Below are 14,092 nucleotides of genomic sequence, written 5' to 3'. Positions count from 1 at the left end.
CGTTTAGTGATTAATCAAGCCATTCTTACCCTGTAAAGCTTCCTGTCTTCCTTTGAGTCTTATTTCTGTGTGTGATGCTCTGGGTTCAAAACAACCAGAGCAGTGTGGGTTAATGAGGACGCACTTTTTAAAAAAATATAAGGAGAATGTTTCCCCAGACCACCACCATACACATATGTAAAAAATGGTCCCTAATTTCTTACCTAATTCAGCTTATACTACTCAGTAAAGCAGCCAACACCTATATTATGAGGTTGTGTCATGAAATATTTATTTCAATTATGGTTATTCCTCATCTTATTTCATCTTATAAAATATTTATCATTTCTACTTTTTGTGGCAAAAAAATAATTCATTTAAACTTAAATGATGTGACATGTTAGATGTCACTTTCAAAATGTGCGAGAGTCTATTATAGAGTTTTTTCAAAGCTACTTCAAGGAGTACAGAGGCAAGAGTTCTGAAGCCCCCTGGACCAAGTGTTGGTTGCTCTCAGGGTCCCCACTGGTGACTGATTGCCTTGTCACATATCAATATTTTGCTGAAAATATCCATTGATCGAGGATTAAGGAAAATTGACATCTACTGTCTCATTTAACAAGAAGCCTGAGGTTGCCTTTTTCAGTTTGTGTGGTGACTTAGTGATGGCATCAGGGACCCAGCTCTCCCCATCTTTTTACTCTACCCTCAGTGTGTCCGCTGTATCTTCTCTCATGGTCACTCATGCTCCCCACATGCCTCTTCCTCATGCAGACGTCCTCTGCAGGCTTTCCTTTCCATCTCATTGGCTGGAGTTGGGTGCTATGACCACTCTTAGACAAATCACTGGCAAAAGGGTATGGAACTGCATGGTGCTTGAACCAATCACCATCCATTCCCTGGGGCTGGGCGCGTTGCTATTGGAGCAGACTTGTAGTTCTTTTAGCATGGAAAGAGAGGAACATACCATTTGGTGAACAGCTCCCCCCCCTGCCTCTATACCTATGCCTAGTCCAGGGGTGGGCAAACTTTTTGACTCGAGGGCCACAATGGGTTCTTAAACTGGACCGGAGGGCCAGAACAAAAGCATGGATGGAGTGTTTGTGTGAACTAATATAAATTCAAAAGTAAACATCATTATATAAAAGGGTACGGTCTTTTTTGTTTTTAGTTTTATTCATTTCAAACGGGCCGGATCCGGCCCGCGGGCTGTAGTTTGCCCACGACTGCCCTAGTCCCACCAGACCACTTGTGGTTCCAACATGCTCCCCTCTCCTTCTTTGTGGAACTCCTGCTCATCCTTCAAAGTCCAGCCCGGTGCCACCTCCCCTGTGAAGCTCCTTTGCCCACCAGCTCCTTTGTGCTCTCAGCCTCTGCTCATCTGCAGTATCACTGCCCTAGGCTGTCTGGTCAGTCAGCTCTGAGCTGCTTGCCCACTCTCTACTGTCAGCTTGTCGAGGGCAGGGGCCTTGCTGGGCTGTAGAGAAGGAGCAGTGCAAGCAAGAGATGAGACACTGGAGGAGGCCTTCTGGCAATTGGGGGGATCCCAGCACGGCTTCAGTAGAAAGAGCAGCCTGGGCAATGCTAGACGAATGGTTGGAGGCACATCACTGAGCCTGTGGTGCTGGCTGTGGGTTTTGCTGTCTATAGGAGGGAGCTTTGGGAGGGCATGATCAGGACCAAGTACGTGAGCCTTCTCACTGGTTTTGGGGAAGTCTCAGTTCTGGGAGGAGCTCTGGCTCCCTAGGCGTCTTATCACCAGACCAAAGCCCACCCAGGCCTCTGTGAGTTAAAGAGGGGAGGGGATGAGCTGGCATGGGCTGCTTTCATCCCCGGCCCAAGGAGGGAAACAAAAACAGTGGCCTTGGCCTTGTGACTTAGCCTTTCTATGCCTCAGATGGGCTTCATGGTATTTTATGAAGAGAAAGTGAGTTGACGTACAGGAAGTGCTAAGAACAGTGCCTGGTACACGGTAAATGCTCAATAAATATTGACTACCAGTGTTATTATTACAGCGCCTGGGGAGGAGTAGCAATGCTGACCTACGCTGTTCATGCTAAATGGGCTGTCACTAAGACAGTTGTGGTGCACAGGCTCCTGCACTGCCCAGAGCACCCTGAGGACAGAGACCCAGCTGTGCTCACTCCCAGAAAAGTAGTTCCAGGCCAGAGGCTCTGCAGCTGCGACTGCCAAGCCTGGCTTCCCTATGCCATGTTCTATGAGCATGAACCCAGGGAAAGAAGGCTGTGAATTCCAAAGCCTGACCACCGAGCCTTCCTGGCATCTCTGTGAGGCCTCCTGGGCCCCTTACTTAGCGGGCACGTTTGTAGTATGACTGGGGAGAGCTGCCAGCGAATGGTGTGGAGCTGTGCATGAGTCCTGTGTGCTGAGCCCTAAGCCCAAGGCCTGGGCTGCTCTGTTGGGGTACTCAGCATATCCACATCCTGTCTGTCTGTCTGTCTCTTGCCCCTTCTCAGGGTGACCGAATCCCGCCATCTTCACCTGTACATGCCGGCCGGGATGGCGTTCATGGCTGCTGTCACCTCCGTGGTCTACTATCACAACATCGAGACCTCCAACTTCCCTAAGCTGCTGATCGGTAGGGCAGGGAAAGGAGCCGGGAGGGGTAGGAACCTCCTTTCATTCCTTTAGATCTTGTTTACTGAGGACTCCTATGTGCCAGGCACTCTTCTACGTGCTAGAGGTTCAGAAGTGGAGAAGGAAAAAAACCCTGCCATCGCAGAGCTTACAGACAGGCAAATGGAGTAAATAAACAGGTAGTGCTGGTGCTGTGACAAAAATAAAGCTGAGTCAGTGGTAGAGAGAGATGGTATTGGGGCTGTCCGTATAGAGGAGGCTTCTGATAAGAGTGAGCTTGCAGATATTTGGGGGACGAATGTTCCACGCAGATGGACCAGCAAGTGCAAAGGCCTTCTGATAGGAAGAAACTTGTCAAAGGAATCAAATGGAAAAGGGGAAAATGGTAGGAGATGAGGTCAGGGGCTTTGGGTTCGAGTGCTTAGGCAAATGGTGGTATTAATAACTGACATGGCAAAGGAGCAAGAATTGGGGTGCAGTAGAGGTCAATTTTTCTTCCTGCATGTCGAGCTTGAGATGTCGCTGAGATGCCAACTTAAATATCAAATAGGCCACTAAGTAAATGAGTAGAATTAGATAAATGGTGGTGGGGTGGGGGGGGGGACTCAAGGCTGGCGATGTACCTTCCACCGTCACAGGCTTACAGGTAGCATCTCAAGCTTGAGCCCAGATGAGGTCAGCTCGAGGGAGGAGAGAAAGGCCGCGGGACTAGAACCTGTGGTTTGCCAACATTTAAAGAGACTCAGGAAGGAGTGCCAGCCTAGAGCTTCTGACACCAAGTGACTGGGGTCCCAGGCAGAAACAAAAGTGATAACTGGACATTTGCTGAGCATGTACTGCATGCAGGCTCAGTGCTAAGCTTCTTACATGCCTGATCTCACTTAGTCCCCACAATCTCCCTATTGCTACTGTTGCTATTCCCATTTTACAGATGTGGACCCTGAAATTCAGAAGTTAAAAATGCTAACAGTGGACACTCACTTAGACTTACTAGGTGCCAGACACTATCCGAAGCATTTTACATATATTAACTCATTTAATCTTTACAACAACGCTGTGAGGTAAGCATCACTATTATTTCCCCTTGATAGGTCAGGAAACAGAAGCTCAGAGGTGCCAGGACTATGGCACCCCAGCAGGGTCTTAACTGTTTCTGAGACTGTATGTCTAAAGTCCTCAGGGTGTGCACGGGCCAGAGGTATAAATCCACAGATCTGCCTCTTTGTCTGGGCTCAGTCTACATGCCTAACACCAGGCTGTTCATCTGGCTGGTAGGCTGTGGTCAGCCTGTGTGTCATTAAGGCACAGCATCTAATTGACATCTGGAATGTGGACCTCTCTGGACTAAGTCAGAGACAGCACAGTGTTGTGAGGGGGTCAAAAGCTGATCACAGGCCTACCTTCCTATGTAAGGTGGGAGCTGAGCTCCATTGATCATCCAGATGATCCCGCTGCCCTGGGGGCCCTGGGTCAGTATGGCTGGGAGACAAGGGGGGGGGGGGTATAGAGGGAAATGTTAAATACAGGCTTCAGAGACCTCCCACTCTGGGTTCTGAAGCAGCTTCTTATGCAGAGAATCCCTCATTAACTGCCTGGTCCCCCTGGAAACCCCTTGTCTGGGCATCTGGTGAGTTCATTTTCTCATTCTCCGAGAAACACATAATGTTCTCTCCTTAAAGTACAAATTACCACCCATGGATGACCCTGTCCTTCTCCACGGAGCAAGGACTAACTCCCTCCATTCCCCTTTGTTGGAGTTTTGCTCGCCACAGAGCCAGAAATTCTAGAACAGGGGAAAGTGGAATGAGAGGGGCAATGGGTATTTGGGGGAATAGCTGGCCCTCTGAGGAGGCTACTTTCTGATCACAGGTCTGGAGTCCCACAGAAAGGTGAAGCACGATGCAGCTTCCATCGTCCCACAAAACAATCTTGATTCTGGGGCCCCAAGTGAGAACAAGGAAATGTCCTACGAGAAAGTCATGTTTGAGCTGAGAACTGAAGGATAGGTAGCAACTATTTAGGAGAAATGAGGGGAGCGCTTTAGGAAAAGGAATAGCACATGAGGCAGGAGGAACAACGCACATTAGGAAATCTGGGAGAAAAATAGTGGCTGGAGTGCAGCACAGAAGGGAGCTGAATTTTGAGGATTGGCATGGCAGGTGGGGCTTGCACTAGACAGGGCCTTGAAAGCCACACCGTTGAGGAGTGATGTATGTGTGTGTGTGTGTGTGTGTGTGTGTGTGTGTGTGTGTGCGTGCGTGTGCGCGTAAAGATGTGTGACATAAATTTTACCTTTTCACCACTTTTAAATCTATAGCGCAGTGGAATTAAGTACATTTATATTGTTGTGTAGCCATTATCACCATCCATCTCCAACATTGTTCATCTTCCCAAGCTGAAACTCTGTACCCATTCAGCACTAACTCCCATTTCCCTCTCCCCCATCCCCTCACAAGCACTGTTCTTTCTGTCTCTATGAATCTGATTACTCTAGGTACCTCATATGATTGGAATCATACACTACTGGGTTCTTTTGTGGCTGGATCACTTATCCTAGCATAATATCCTCAAAGTTCACCCAGGTTGTAACATGTGTCAGAATGCCCGTCCTTTTTAAGGCTAAATGATATTCCATTGTATGTGTAGACCACACTTTGTTTACCCATTCATCAGGCCACGGACACTGAGTCGTGTCCACCTTTCTCTGTTGTGAATAATGCTGCTACGAACATGGGTGCGTTGAGATCATGTTTGATATGTCTTGCTTTATGGAGGCTAGATTGGGTGAGGGGAGTGGGGAAGCCATGAGAAGCTCTCAAGGAGGTTCAGGGTAGGCACCAGGACAGCCTGGATCCGGGTGGCCACCAGGATGGAAAGAAGTGAATGGATTCAAGGTATTTTGGGGTGAAATTGCCAGAACTTGGTAATGGGTGGAATATGGGGCTGAGAGAGAGGAAGGGGGAAAGAAGCAGGAGAAACTGGCATTCTGAACCTAACCTCCCCAGCAGCCCCTGTGAGCCACCACTCTTTTTCCTTTCCCCTTTTCTCAGTCAAGCACTAAGCTTTCGCTGGGCGCGGCTGTGTCTGGCAACAGGCTGAGGACTCAGCACTGTAGGATGGGACTGAGGAAATAACCCCTGGGCTTAGTCCTGGGTCCACCACTAACTCCCTGTGTGACCTTGGACAAGACACTTAGGCTCTCTGAGCCTCATTTTCCCATCTGGACAGGAATAGTAAGTCCCTACGCCATAAGGTTGTTATGAAGATCAAATCAGACCATGTCTGTTAAGAGTTAGAGGCAAGACCAGTGTGAGGCATATTGTCAGGTCTTGGCCCAGTAGGTAACCCTCACTAAGGACGAAAGAGGATCTGACACCTGGGATAGAGCCTTTCCAGGGCAGTGTAGGTGGAAGCAGGGAGATGGCCTCCAGCTATGGGATCCCTGTGACCTGGAGACCAGACAGAGCTGAGAGGGCATTTGCCCCTCTCCAGGCAAGTTCAGTGCCTCAACCTCGCACCCAGCTCAGAGCCAGGCTGGGGCAGCCTCCAGATTTTGTCCCTAGAGATGTCCTGGGATTCATGTCCAGGCCCACCTAGGGATGGAGGGCCGGGTGAAGGTCTAGAGCAGAGTCAGGCTGACTTTATCTGCTGATGGCTCTAGGGAGTGAGGGGGGGAGGAGCTGCCTGTGCTCTTCTTGTTGTTGTTGCCAGCTGACTGGTTTATTGGTAGGTGGCAGTGGTGGGAATTAAGAGGATGGAATCCACTGACAGCTTCTGATATTTATGACCCCAGGTCTGAAATCTGAAGATAATAAAAATATTAACAGCTATTGTCCAAAGAGCACCCACTGTGTGCCAGGCTCACTGTGCTAAATGCCTTTCATACCCTGCTCACAACAACTTTTGAGGTGGTACTATTATTATCCCCATTTTATGGATAAGGCAACGGAGGCCTAGAAGGGTTAAATGACTTACCTAGGGTCACATAGCTGTTAAGTCGCAGGACCTGAGCCCAGCTATATCTAGCTATAGGGCCCGGTTCTAATCACTGTACACACTGCCCCCCAGTTCTGTGGCTCACCCTTTTTTTAATCCTCACCCGAGGACATATTTTTATTGATTTTTTAGAGGTATAGGGAGAGAGAGAAACATCCATGTGAGAGAGAAACATCAATCTGTTACTTCCCATATGTGCCCTGACCAGGATCAAACCACAACCTAGGAATGTGCCCTGCCTGGGAATCCAACCCAAAACCTCTTGGTGTATGGAACAATGTTCCAACCAACTGAGCCACCTGGTCAGACTGTGAATTTTTGTATCCCTCATATCCCAGGCCCCCTGAGGAGCATCATCATGCAGTAGTCGGCTCTGGACTGGAGAGCCAGGGGCCTCTACCCTCACCCTCTCTCTGTTACTAGCTTGCAGTGAGCTTGGGCAGGTCACCTCCTCTCTCTGGGCCTCGGTTTCCTCATCTGTGAAATGAAAGGGCCGGAATGAAGGACTGTTAAGATCTCAGCTTGGAAATTCCACAATTCCCATCTAGGGTGGAGCCTGTACGACCTAGGATCAGTCACCTCAGCTTTCTGAGCCTCAACTCCTTTGTCTGTTAAATTGGGGGTGTGACTTCTCTCTCAAGGCTATTATAAGGAATAAATGAGACAATATGTTTAAAGTGCTTACTTGGCACAGCACCTACAACTTAATTAAAATAAAGAAATTGTTTCCCTGTTTTTCTTCATTTATTATAAAGGGTGAATAGCTTGACTTCCAAGATTAGTGTCTTTGAACATGCCCATCATGAATGATTTAATGAATGTACATCATCTCAAAAGGACACACTCATCTCTTCATACTGCAACATCCCTTTACTCAGAAATGTGTGCACTTACATCTATAACACTTGCTTGTTCACACACCTCCTCTAATGCCTCATTTTTCTCCTTCTCTCCCACATATTTGCACATGCATGGGGGCACAGACACACCCTCTTTGCTCTCTGCCTCTCCTCCACAGCCCTGCTGGCCTACTGGACGCTGGCCTTCATCACCAAGACCATCAAGTTTGTCAAGTTCTACGACCACAACATCGGCTTCTCGCAGCTGCGATTCTGCCTCACGGGGCTGCTGGTTATCCTCTACGGGATGCTTCTGCTCGTGGAGGTCAATGTCATCAGGGTGAGGGTAAGCAGGCCCCTCCTGGGCTGCCCCGCCCCCCACCTGAGGACGCACCTGGGCTCGGGCGGGGTTCCTGACCAGTTCCTTCCTGACCAGTTCCTGCTTCTTAGCCAAGTCCTAGAAGTCAGCTTGTTTCACCTGCCTCAGCAAGGGGAGCTGAGGCCAGTGTCAGAAGTTTCGGGAGCAACATTCCGTCTGGCCCAGCTGCCCAGAGAGAAGGAAGGTGACAGGATGTGTTAGCAAGGTTATAGGATTCTGCGCTTAATCCCACAGAGGGGAGATAAAAGCTTCAGGCACTGCCTTCTCCAAGTTTGTTTGATTTTTTTTTTCAGGGGGAGGGGAGGGATGATACTTGTTTTTATTTTAATGTGTTCATATAGTTACACATATATGTGAATGAGTCAATGTGGCTGCATACATGCCTTTTGTTTTGTTGTCATTTTTGCTTGCCCCCTTTACTCTCTAGGATCATCCCCTCCCCTCCCCTCCCTGTCCCTCCCTTTCCTTTCTCAGGTAACCCAGATTAACAACCTAATCTGTGACCTTCCATTCTTTGTTTTTATTAATATAATAGCATAAACTTCTATCCAGGGTTTTTTTTTTCTCAACACACACACAGGGTATCCCCCCAAAATGTATACACACTTTGAGTAATTATTAATTCCAATGGGTTAAATCTGAAAAGAAAAAAACATCAATTGAGTAATCACAAAAAAAGTGTGTATACATTGGGGGGGGGGGTACTCTGTGTACACACACACACACACACACACAGTTTTTTCTCTCAATATTTGTTTTATAAAAAATGGGATTATATTACAGTTTTCTGCATCTTGCTTTTTTCATCCAACAGATATCTCTTAGGACTCCCCCCAAGTGTAGTATGGCTATTTTGTTTACTTAATGGCTGCATAATATTCCATCATGTGGTTGAGCCATAATTTATCAGCCATTACCCTATGAAAGGGCATTCAGTTTGTTGCCAAGTTTTTGCCTCCACAAACAATGGTGTATCAAACGTACTCACTACATCTTTATGTATTGCTGCTTTTATTCCTATGGGAGAGAATCCAAGGAGTTGAGTTGCTGGTTCGAACACTCTGTGCATTTTAAGTTTTAATCAGTGTTGCAGATCACCTTCCAGAAAAGCTGTAATCTACCAGCAATAAATAAGAAAACCCTTTTCCTTCCTCCAACCAGCACTGGGGGCTACAGCCATTTCTCATTTGGGCCAGTCTGATGAGTGGGAAATGCTACCTCAATGTGCATTTCTCTGACTCCTCTGTTTTTAGTTGATTTGTAGGGTACAAGGGTTTCCTACATTCCCTACCTCAACTGACCCTCACAGCACCCTCTATGATGCAAGTACCACCCCCTTTGTAGATGAGGAAACATTTTAGATAAGATTTGTCCAAAAATTTAGTAAGTGGAAGAGGCAGGATTCGAACCCAGGTCTGCATGGCTCCATGTTCTGGAAACCCTGCATGGTGATATCCTCCCATTTGTGGAGAAGACAGCATATGGGGGATCTCTGCTCTTCCCCAATCTCACTGGAACCCAGCCCAGCCCAGGGGATTCAGAGAGCCTCAGTGAAGAGTCAGGAGGTGCTGGTGTTGGTGGCCAAAGGATCGGGTGTTCCTTTTCCTGGAAATAGGCAAACGATGGTCCCATTTGCTAGAGGTCAAGGGTGGGATGTCATCACCCCAGATGTTTGCTGCTGGGGCGAACTGGAGATGGGGAGAAGTTGCACTTGCCCATCCCAGTGGCCTGTGTGCCCCACAGAGATACATCTTCTTCAAGACGCCGAGGGAGGTGAAGCCCCCCGAGGACCTGCAGGACCTGGGGGTGCGCTTCCTGCAGCCCTTCGTGAACCTGCTGTCCAAAGGCACGTACTGGTGGATGAACGCCTTCATCAAGACTGCCCACAAGAAGCCCATTGATCTCCGCGTTATCGGGAAGCTGCCCATCGCCATGAGGGCTCTGACCAACTACCGGCGGCTCCGCGAGGCCTTCGACGCCCAGGTGGTCAGTGGGAGCATGGCCACACCATCCCTTCCCTGCCCTCTGGTTTAGAGTCACAGACAGGATCCTCAGAAAGCATCAGGTCAAACCCCGGGGGGGACAGGTGGGGAAACTGAGGCCTGGGAGGGGAAGAGGTTTGGCCTAAGTCACACAGTGAGCCAGGGACAAGTCCAGGGCCACTGAGCCATAGGGCAGTCACAGCTGGAATGGCCCTTATAGTTTAGGTCATCCGGTCTAACACCCTCATTTTCCAGGTGGGGAAACTGAGGCCATGAGAAGGGTAGTGACCCCACTGGATACCATATGTCCTGTGCTCTTCATTCTGAAGCTCAGTGATTAACGGTGGGAATTTTCACCTGTTTTGGAGAGCAGGGCGTTAGTGGCCTGATCCTATGAGTTGGGCCAGAAAAGGATCTCTCTCTCCCCCCCCCCCCCCCCCCCCCCCCGCCTCATCACTGAGTAGGAAACAGATCCTAGGAAAGGCCAGGACCTCCTCAGAGTTGGTCGACCGCTGGCAGGTATCAGAGCCAGTCTTCCGACTCCCAGTTCAGTGCTCCTTCGCTGCCTCTGCCCTGGCATGGTGGGAAAACACCGAGGCAGATGTGCTGGCAAGCAAGAGCAAGTAAGTGTGGCATGTGCCACCCCTCATTACAGTGCTATGCTCATCACATAGTCCCCACAAGGTCAGCTGTGTGACCTTGATCGATATCTGGCCTCAGTTTCCCCATCTGGACCATGTTGGCATTGATGGGCCCACCCACCTATGCACTTGGTGGTTCCATGATTTCTTCCTGGAGTTTATCTGCCAGCAGCAGACATGGCCACTGGGTTTCCCCAGGCAGCAGGAGCCAGGGGTTTCCTGGGATGCTGGGGCCTGCTGTGAATGGGCCCTCAGCCGCTCTGACCTGGCCGTGGGTCTCTCTGGGCAGCGGAAGGACACACAGAGCCCACAGGGCGCCCGGGCCATCTGGCGGGCCCTCTGCCACGCCTTCGGGAGACGCCTGGTCCTCAGCAGCACTTTCCGCATCTTGGCTGACCTACTGGGCTTCGCCGGACCCATGTGCATCTTCGGAATCGTGGACCACCTAGGGAAGGAGAACCATGTCTTCCAGCCCAAGGTAGGCCACCCGGGGGTAGAGCAGGGCACCCTTTGGAAAATTTTCACTGGTGGGTGAGAGCGTGCCAGAGGCCCATGTGTGTGAGCTGTGGCTGCCGTAGGGTAACTCCTCGCACATGCACAATAGTGCTCCTCACTTGGCAATATGCCCATCCAGAAGATGCTCCGCATCGGTCCACAGAAATGCCTGGAGGCAAGCTTGTGCCCCGAGAGGATTTCTGGCGCCCTGCTCTGCTCCTCATGCCTTCACCACCAGAATAGCTCTCCCAGTTACTTAGTCACTGAGAAAGTTGCAGGAAGTGCATTTGTGTACTCAGGGTCAAGAGCTTTTATGACTTGTTTGCTTTTAGTTCATGTCACCTTAATAGACTCTCAGTACCTGTTCAGGGATCTGTCTTCCCCAGTTCTGTATATCCATAGCGCCTGAGGTTCTGCAGGGGACCTCGGGGGCTGCTGTTGGGGGAAGGAGCATGGGAAATCCCCATGCCTAGGGCTTTTTCTCCCCCTGATCCAAAGTTCATTCAGAGCTTCCCCAGTTTTATTAATATGTTAGACTTTCCCATTGAATTCTTTTTTCTTTTTCTTTTCTTTTTTGTTTTGTTTTGTTTTATTAATCCTCACCCACGGGCATTTTCCCATTGATTTTTAGAGAGAGTGGAAGGGATGGACAGAGACACAGAGAGAGAAACATCGATGTGAGAGAGACACTTTGATTGGTTGCCTCCCGCACTCTTGGATTGAGCTAGCAACCCTTCACTCCACAGGCCGGTGCTCTATCCGCTGAGCCAAACTGGCTAAGGCTGAATTTATTTTTTAAAGAGTTTCATGTCTTGAAAATATTTGAAACCCATTGGACTAGATGATATCCACTGGCCTTTCCAGCTCTGAAGATGCTACAAACTGAAACCTGTTGGGCAAAAGAGACAAAAAGTCTTTCTGGATAACATTTTCCCTGCTTGGTGCAGTAGCAGTCACCGTGGGTGGGAGGTGGGATACCTAATTCTTTCACCTGTTTCTTTGCTGCCACTTGGGTTTCGATGGTCACAAGATGGAAAACTTTTCACCTCTAATAAGACTCAGTGTTTTATTTTCCCAGAAAGAACATTATTACAACCTTTTAACCACACACAGTTCAAAAATGACGTAGAGAATGACTAGCTAGAGATCTTAGTAATTTATGACACTCCCTTGTGCCATGTTATTCATCTCGAGGTCTCTAAAATTGCAGATAGCAGTTAATTCTCTGGAGGTTTATATTAATTTTTTCTTGAGCTATAATTAATCAGCCGAGCACTTTGGGTCAGGGATATGAGACACTCCAAGTCTGTTTGTCTGATTTATTCAGCAAATATTTACTGAACTCTGCTATGTGTCAGACCTGGGTAAGGCTGTGAGAATACAGACAATGGTTATGATGAGGACTATCTATATATATAAAAGGCTAATATGCAAAGTGTCCCCGTGGGAGTTTGACTGGGAGGCCAGTTCTATCACTCTCTATGACATTTGCTGACCACTAGGGGGCAGCGTGGAACGAAGGAAGGCCCCATTTGGCAGCTGGCAGCCAGGGAAGGGAGGCCCCAGCCAGCATCTGGAAGGAAGGCCTTGGCCAGCAGCTGGAAGGCCCCGATTGGCCCTGATTGCCGGCCAGGCCTAGGGACCCTACCCATGCACAAATTTTGTGCACAGGCCTCTAGTCTATATAAAAAAGCCTAAGCAACCATTATGGCAGAATGACCAGAATGACCGGTTGCTATGATGCACGCTGACCACCAGGGGGCAGATGCTCAATGCAGGAGCTGCCCCCTGGTGGTCAGTGTGCTCCCACAGGGGTAACGCCACTCAGCCAGAAGCCAGGCTCATGGCTGGTGAGTGCAGTGGTGGTGGCAGGAGCCTCTCCCTCCTCCACGGCAGTGCTAAGGAGCAGCAAGCCAAGCGGTAAGGAGCAGTGAGCAGGCAGGCAGTAAAGAGCAAGGGGTGCCGGACATCCCCCAAGGGATTCTGGACTGCGAGAGGGCACAGGCCGAGTTGAGGGACCCCCACTCCAGTGCACGAATTTCATGCACCGGGTCTCTAGTTAACAATAATAACACAACTTATTGACTGCTTACTATATGCCTGGCTGTGTGCAGGAGTGATCCATGTATTATCCCATTTAATCCCCAAAACAACTGTTTAGGGTATTTTTTATAACAGCTTTATTGAGATGTAATTCACATACCATAAAACTTATGATGTAGGTATTTTTAATCCCCATTTTACAGATGAGTAACTTAAAGCTCAAAGAGGTTAAGTAACTTTCCCTGGGGCCCTCAACTAGTGTGTGACAGAGTCAGGATTTGCACCAAAGTCTCTTTCCCTCCATAGTCTGGGCACTTACAATTATGAGGCCATCACCTCTGACTCTGAGAAATCTAAATCAAATATTTTTATATTGTGTGTTAAATACTACTCTTAGGGGGCATATCCAGGGAACTATGAGAAGATGGATGACTAACTCAGCCAGTGGTCTTGACAGCTTCATAGAGAAAGGGGTATTTGAATGGGGCCTTGACAGATGAATAGGAGTTGGTCAGGCTAAGGTGGGCAGATTTCTTGTTTAATCAAGAATGTGAGGACACCTTTTGCTTATTGAGACTTCAATGGCTTCTGAGGCTTACTCTGGCTTTTGAGCATCTGAACTTTATTGGCCCCAAAAGAGAGGGGAAGAGACTGCTTCTCTTGTCCACAGGACTGTCATCTTTTAGCTTAATTCTAGTCAGAAGTGACCCCAGAATACTCGACACTGGTAATCCTGCAGCAACATGGAGCCAGTTTCTAATATCAGAAGGAAGTGGCTCAGGCCAGAGCCCTTGTCTGCTTGTCCACATCATCTTCTTCTTCCTGTGTTTCCCCAAAATCTTGTGGAATTCTTCTGAGGAGAGAGCTCTGAGGCAGGATGTACCGACGAGATGGTGAGAATAGCACTTAGATGTCAGTTCATCTGACACTAGTTTTGCCTTCTCTTTTCTCTTTATTTAAACACAAACCTGGGCTTCGCTGCCCTCTCATTGGCATGCGCTTGTCCCAGTTACTCGCCAGCACCTAAGTCCCTGAGACCGGTGGCCCTGCCTCCGCAGCAGCAGGCCTTACACATTTAACATATGTTCTCTGAGGCCCAAATGCAATCAGCAAATGACACACATAGAGATGAGAGTTGAA

At 48.8% G+C, this 14,092-nt stretch overlaps 1 protein-coding gene across 12 annotated transcripts in view; it reads left to right on the top strand.

Annotated features, from left to right (window-relative positions):
• Positions 1 to 14,092, top strand: part of ABCC8 (ATP binding cassette subfamily C member 8) — a 68,999-nt gene that overhangs the window by 3,403 nt on the left and 51,504 nt on the right. For 9 of the 12 annotated variants that reach the window (XR_004970446.1, XM_036325566.1, XM_036325567.1 and 6 more), the window contains exons 3-6: positions 2,457 to 2,578; positions 7,592 to 7,758; positions 9,535 to 9,777; positions 10,704 to 10,892. Coding sequence is in view for 11 of the 12 variants with exons in the window: in XM_036325566.1 (XP_036181459.1) it covers positions 2,457 to 2,578; positions 7,592 to 7,758; positions 9,535 to 9,777; positions 10,704 to 10,892 (721 nt within the window). In the remaining variant the exon portion in view is untranslated. The remainder of the gene's footprint in view (positions 1 to 2,456; positions 2,579 to 7,591; positions 7,759 to 9,534; positions 9,778 to 10,703; positions 10,893 to 14,092) is intronic. The other 3 variants (XM_036325568.1, XM_036325574.1, XM_036325573.1) reach the window with 1 other exon arrangement.

The sequence above is a fragment of the Myotis myotis genome, unplaced genomic scaffold, assembly GCF_014108235.1.
Source record: "Myotis myotis isolate mMyoMyo1 unplaced genomic scaffold, mMyoMyo1.p scaffold_m19_p_10, whole genome shotgun sequence".
Lineage (NCBI taxonomy): Eukaryota > Metazoa > Chordata > Mammalia > Chiroptera > Vespertilionidae > Myotis > Myotis myotis.
The sequence above is the reverse complement of the archived record's forward strand: the minus strand, read 5'-3'. Positions and strand labels throughout refer to the sequence as shown.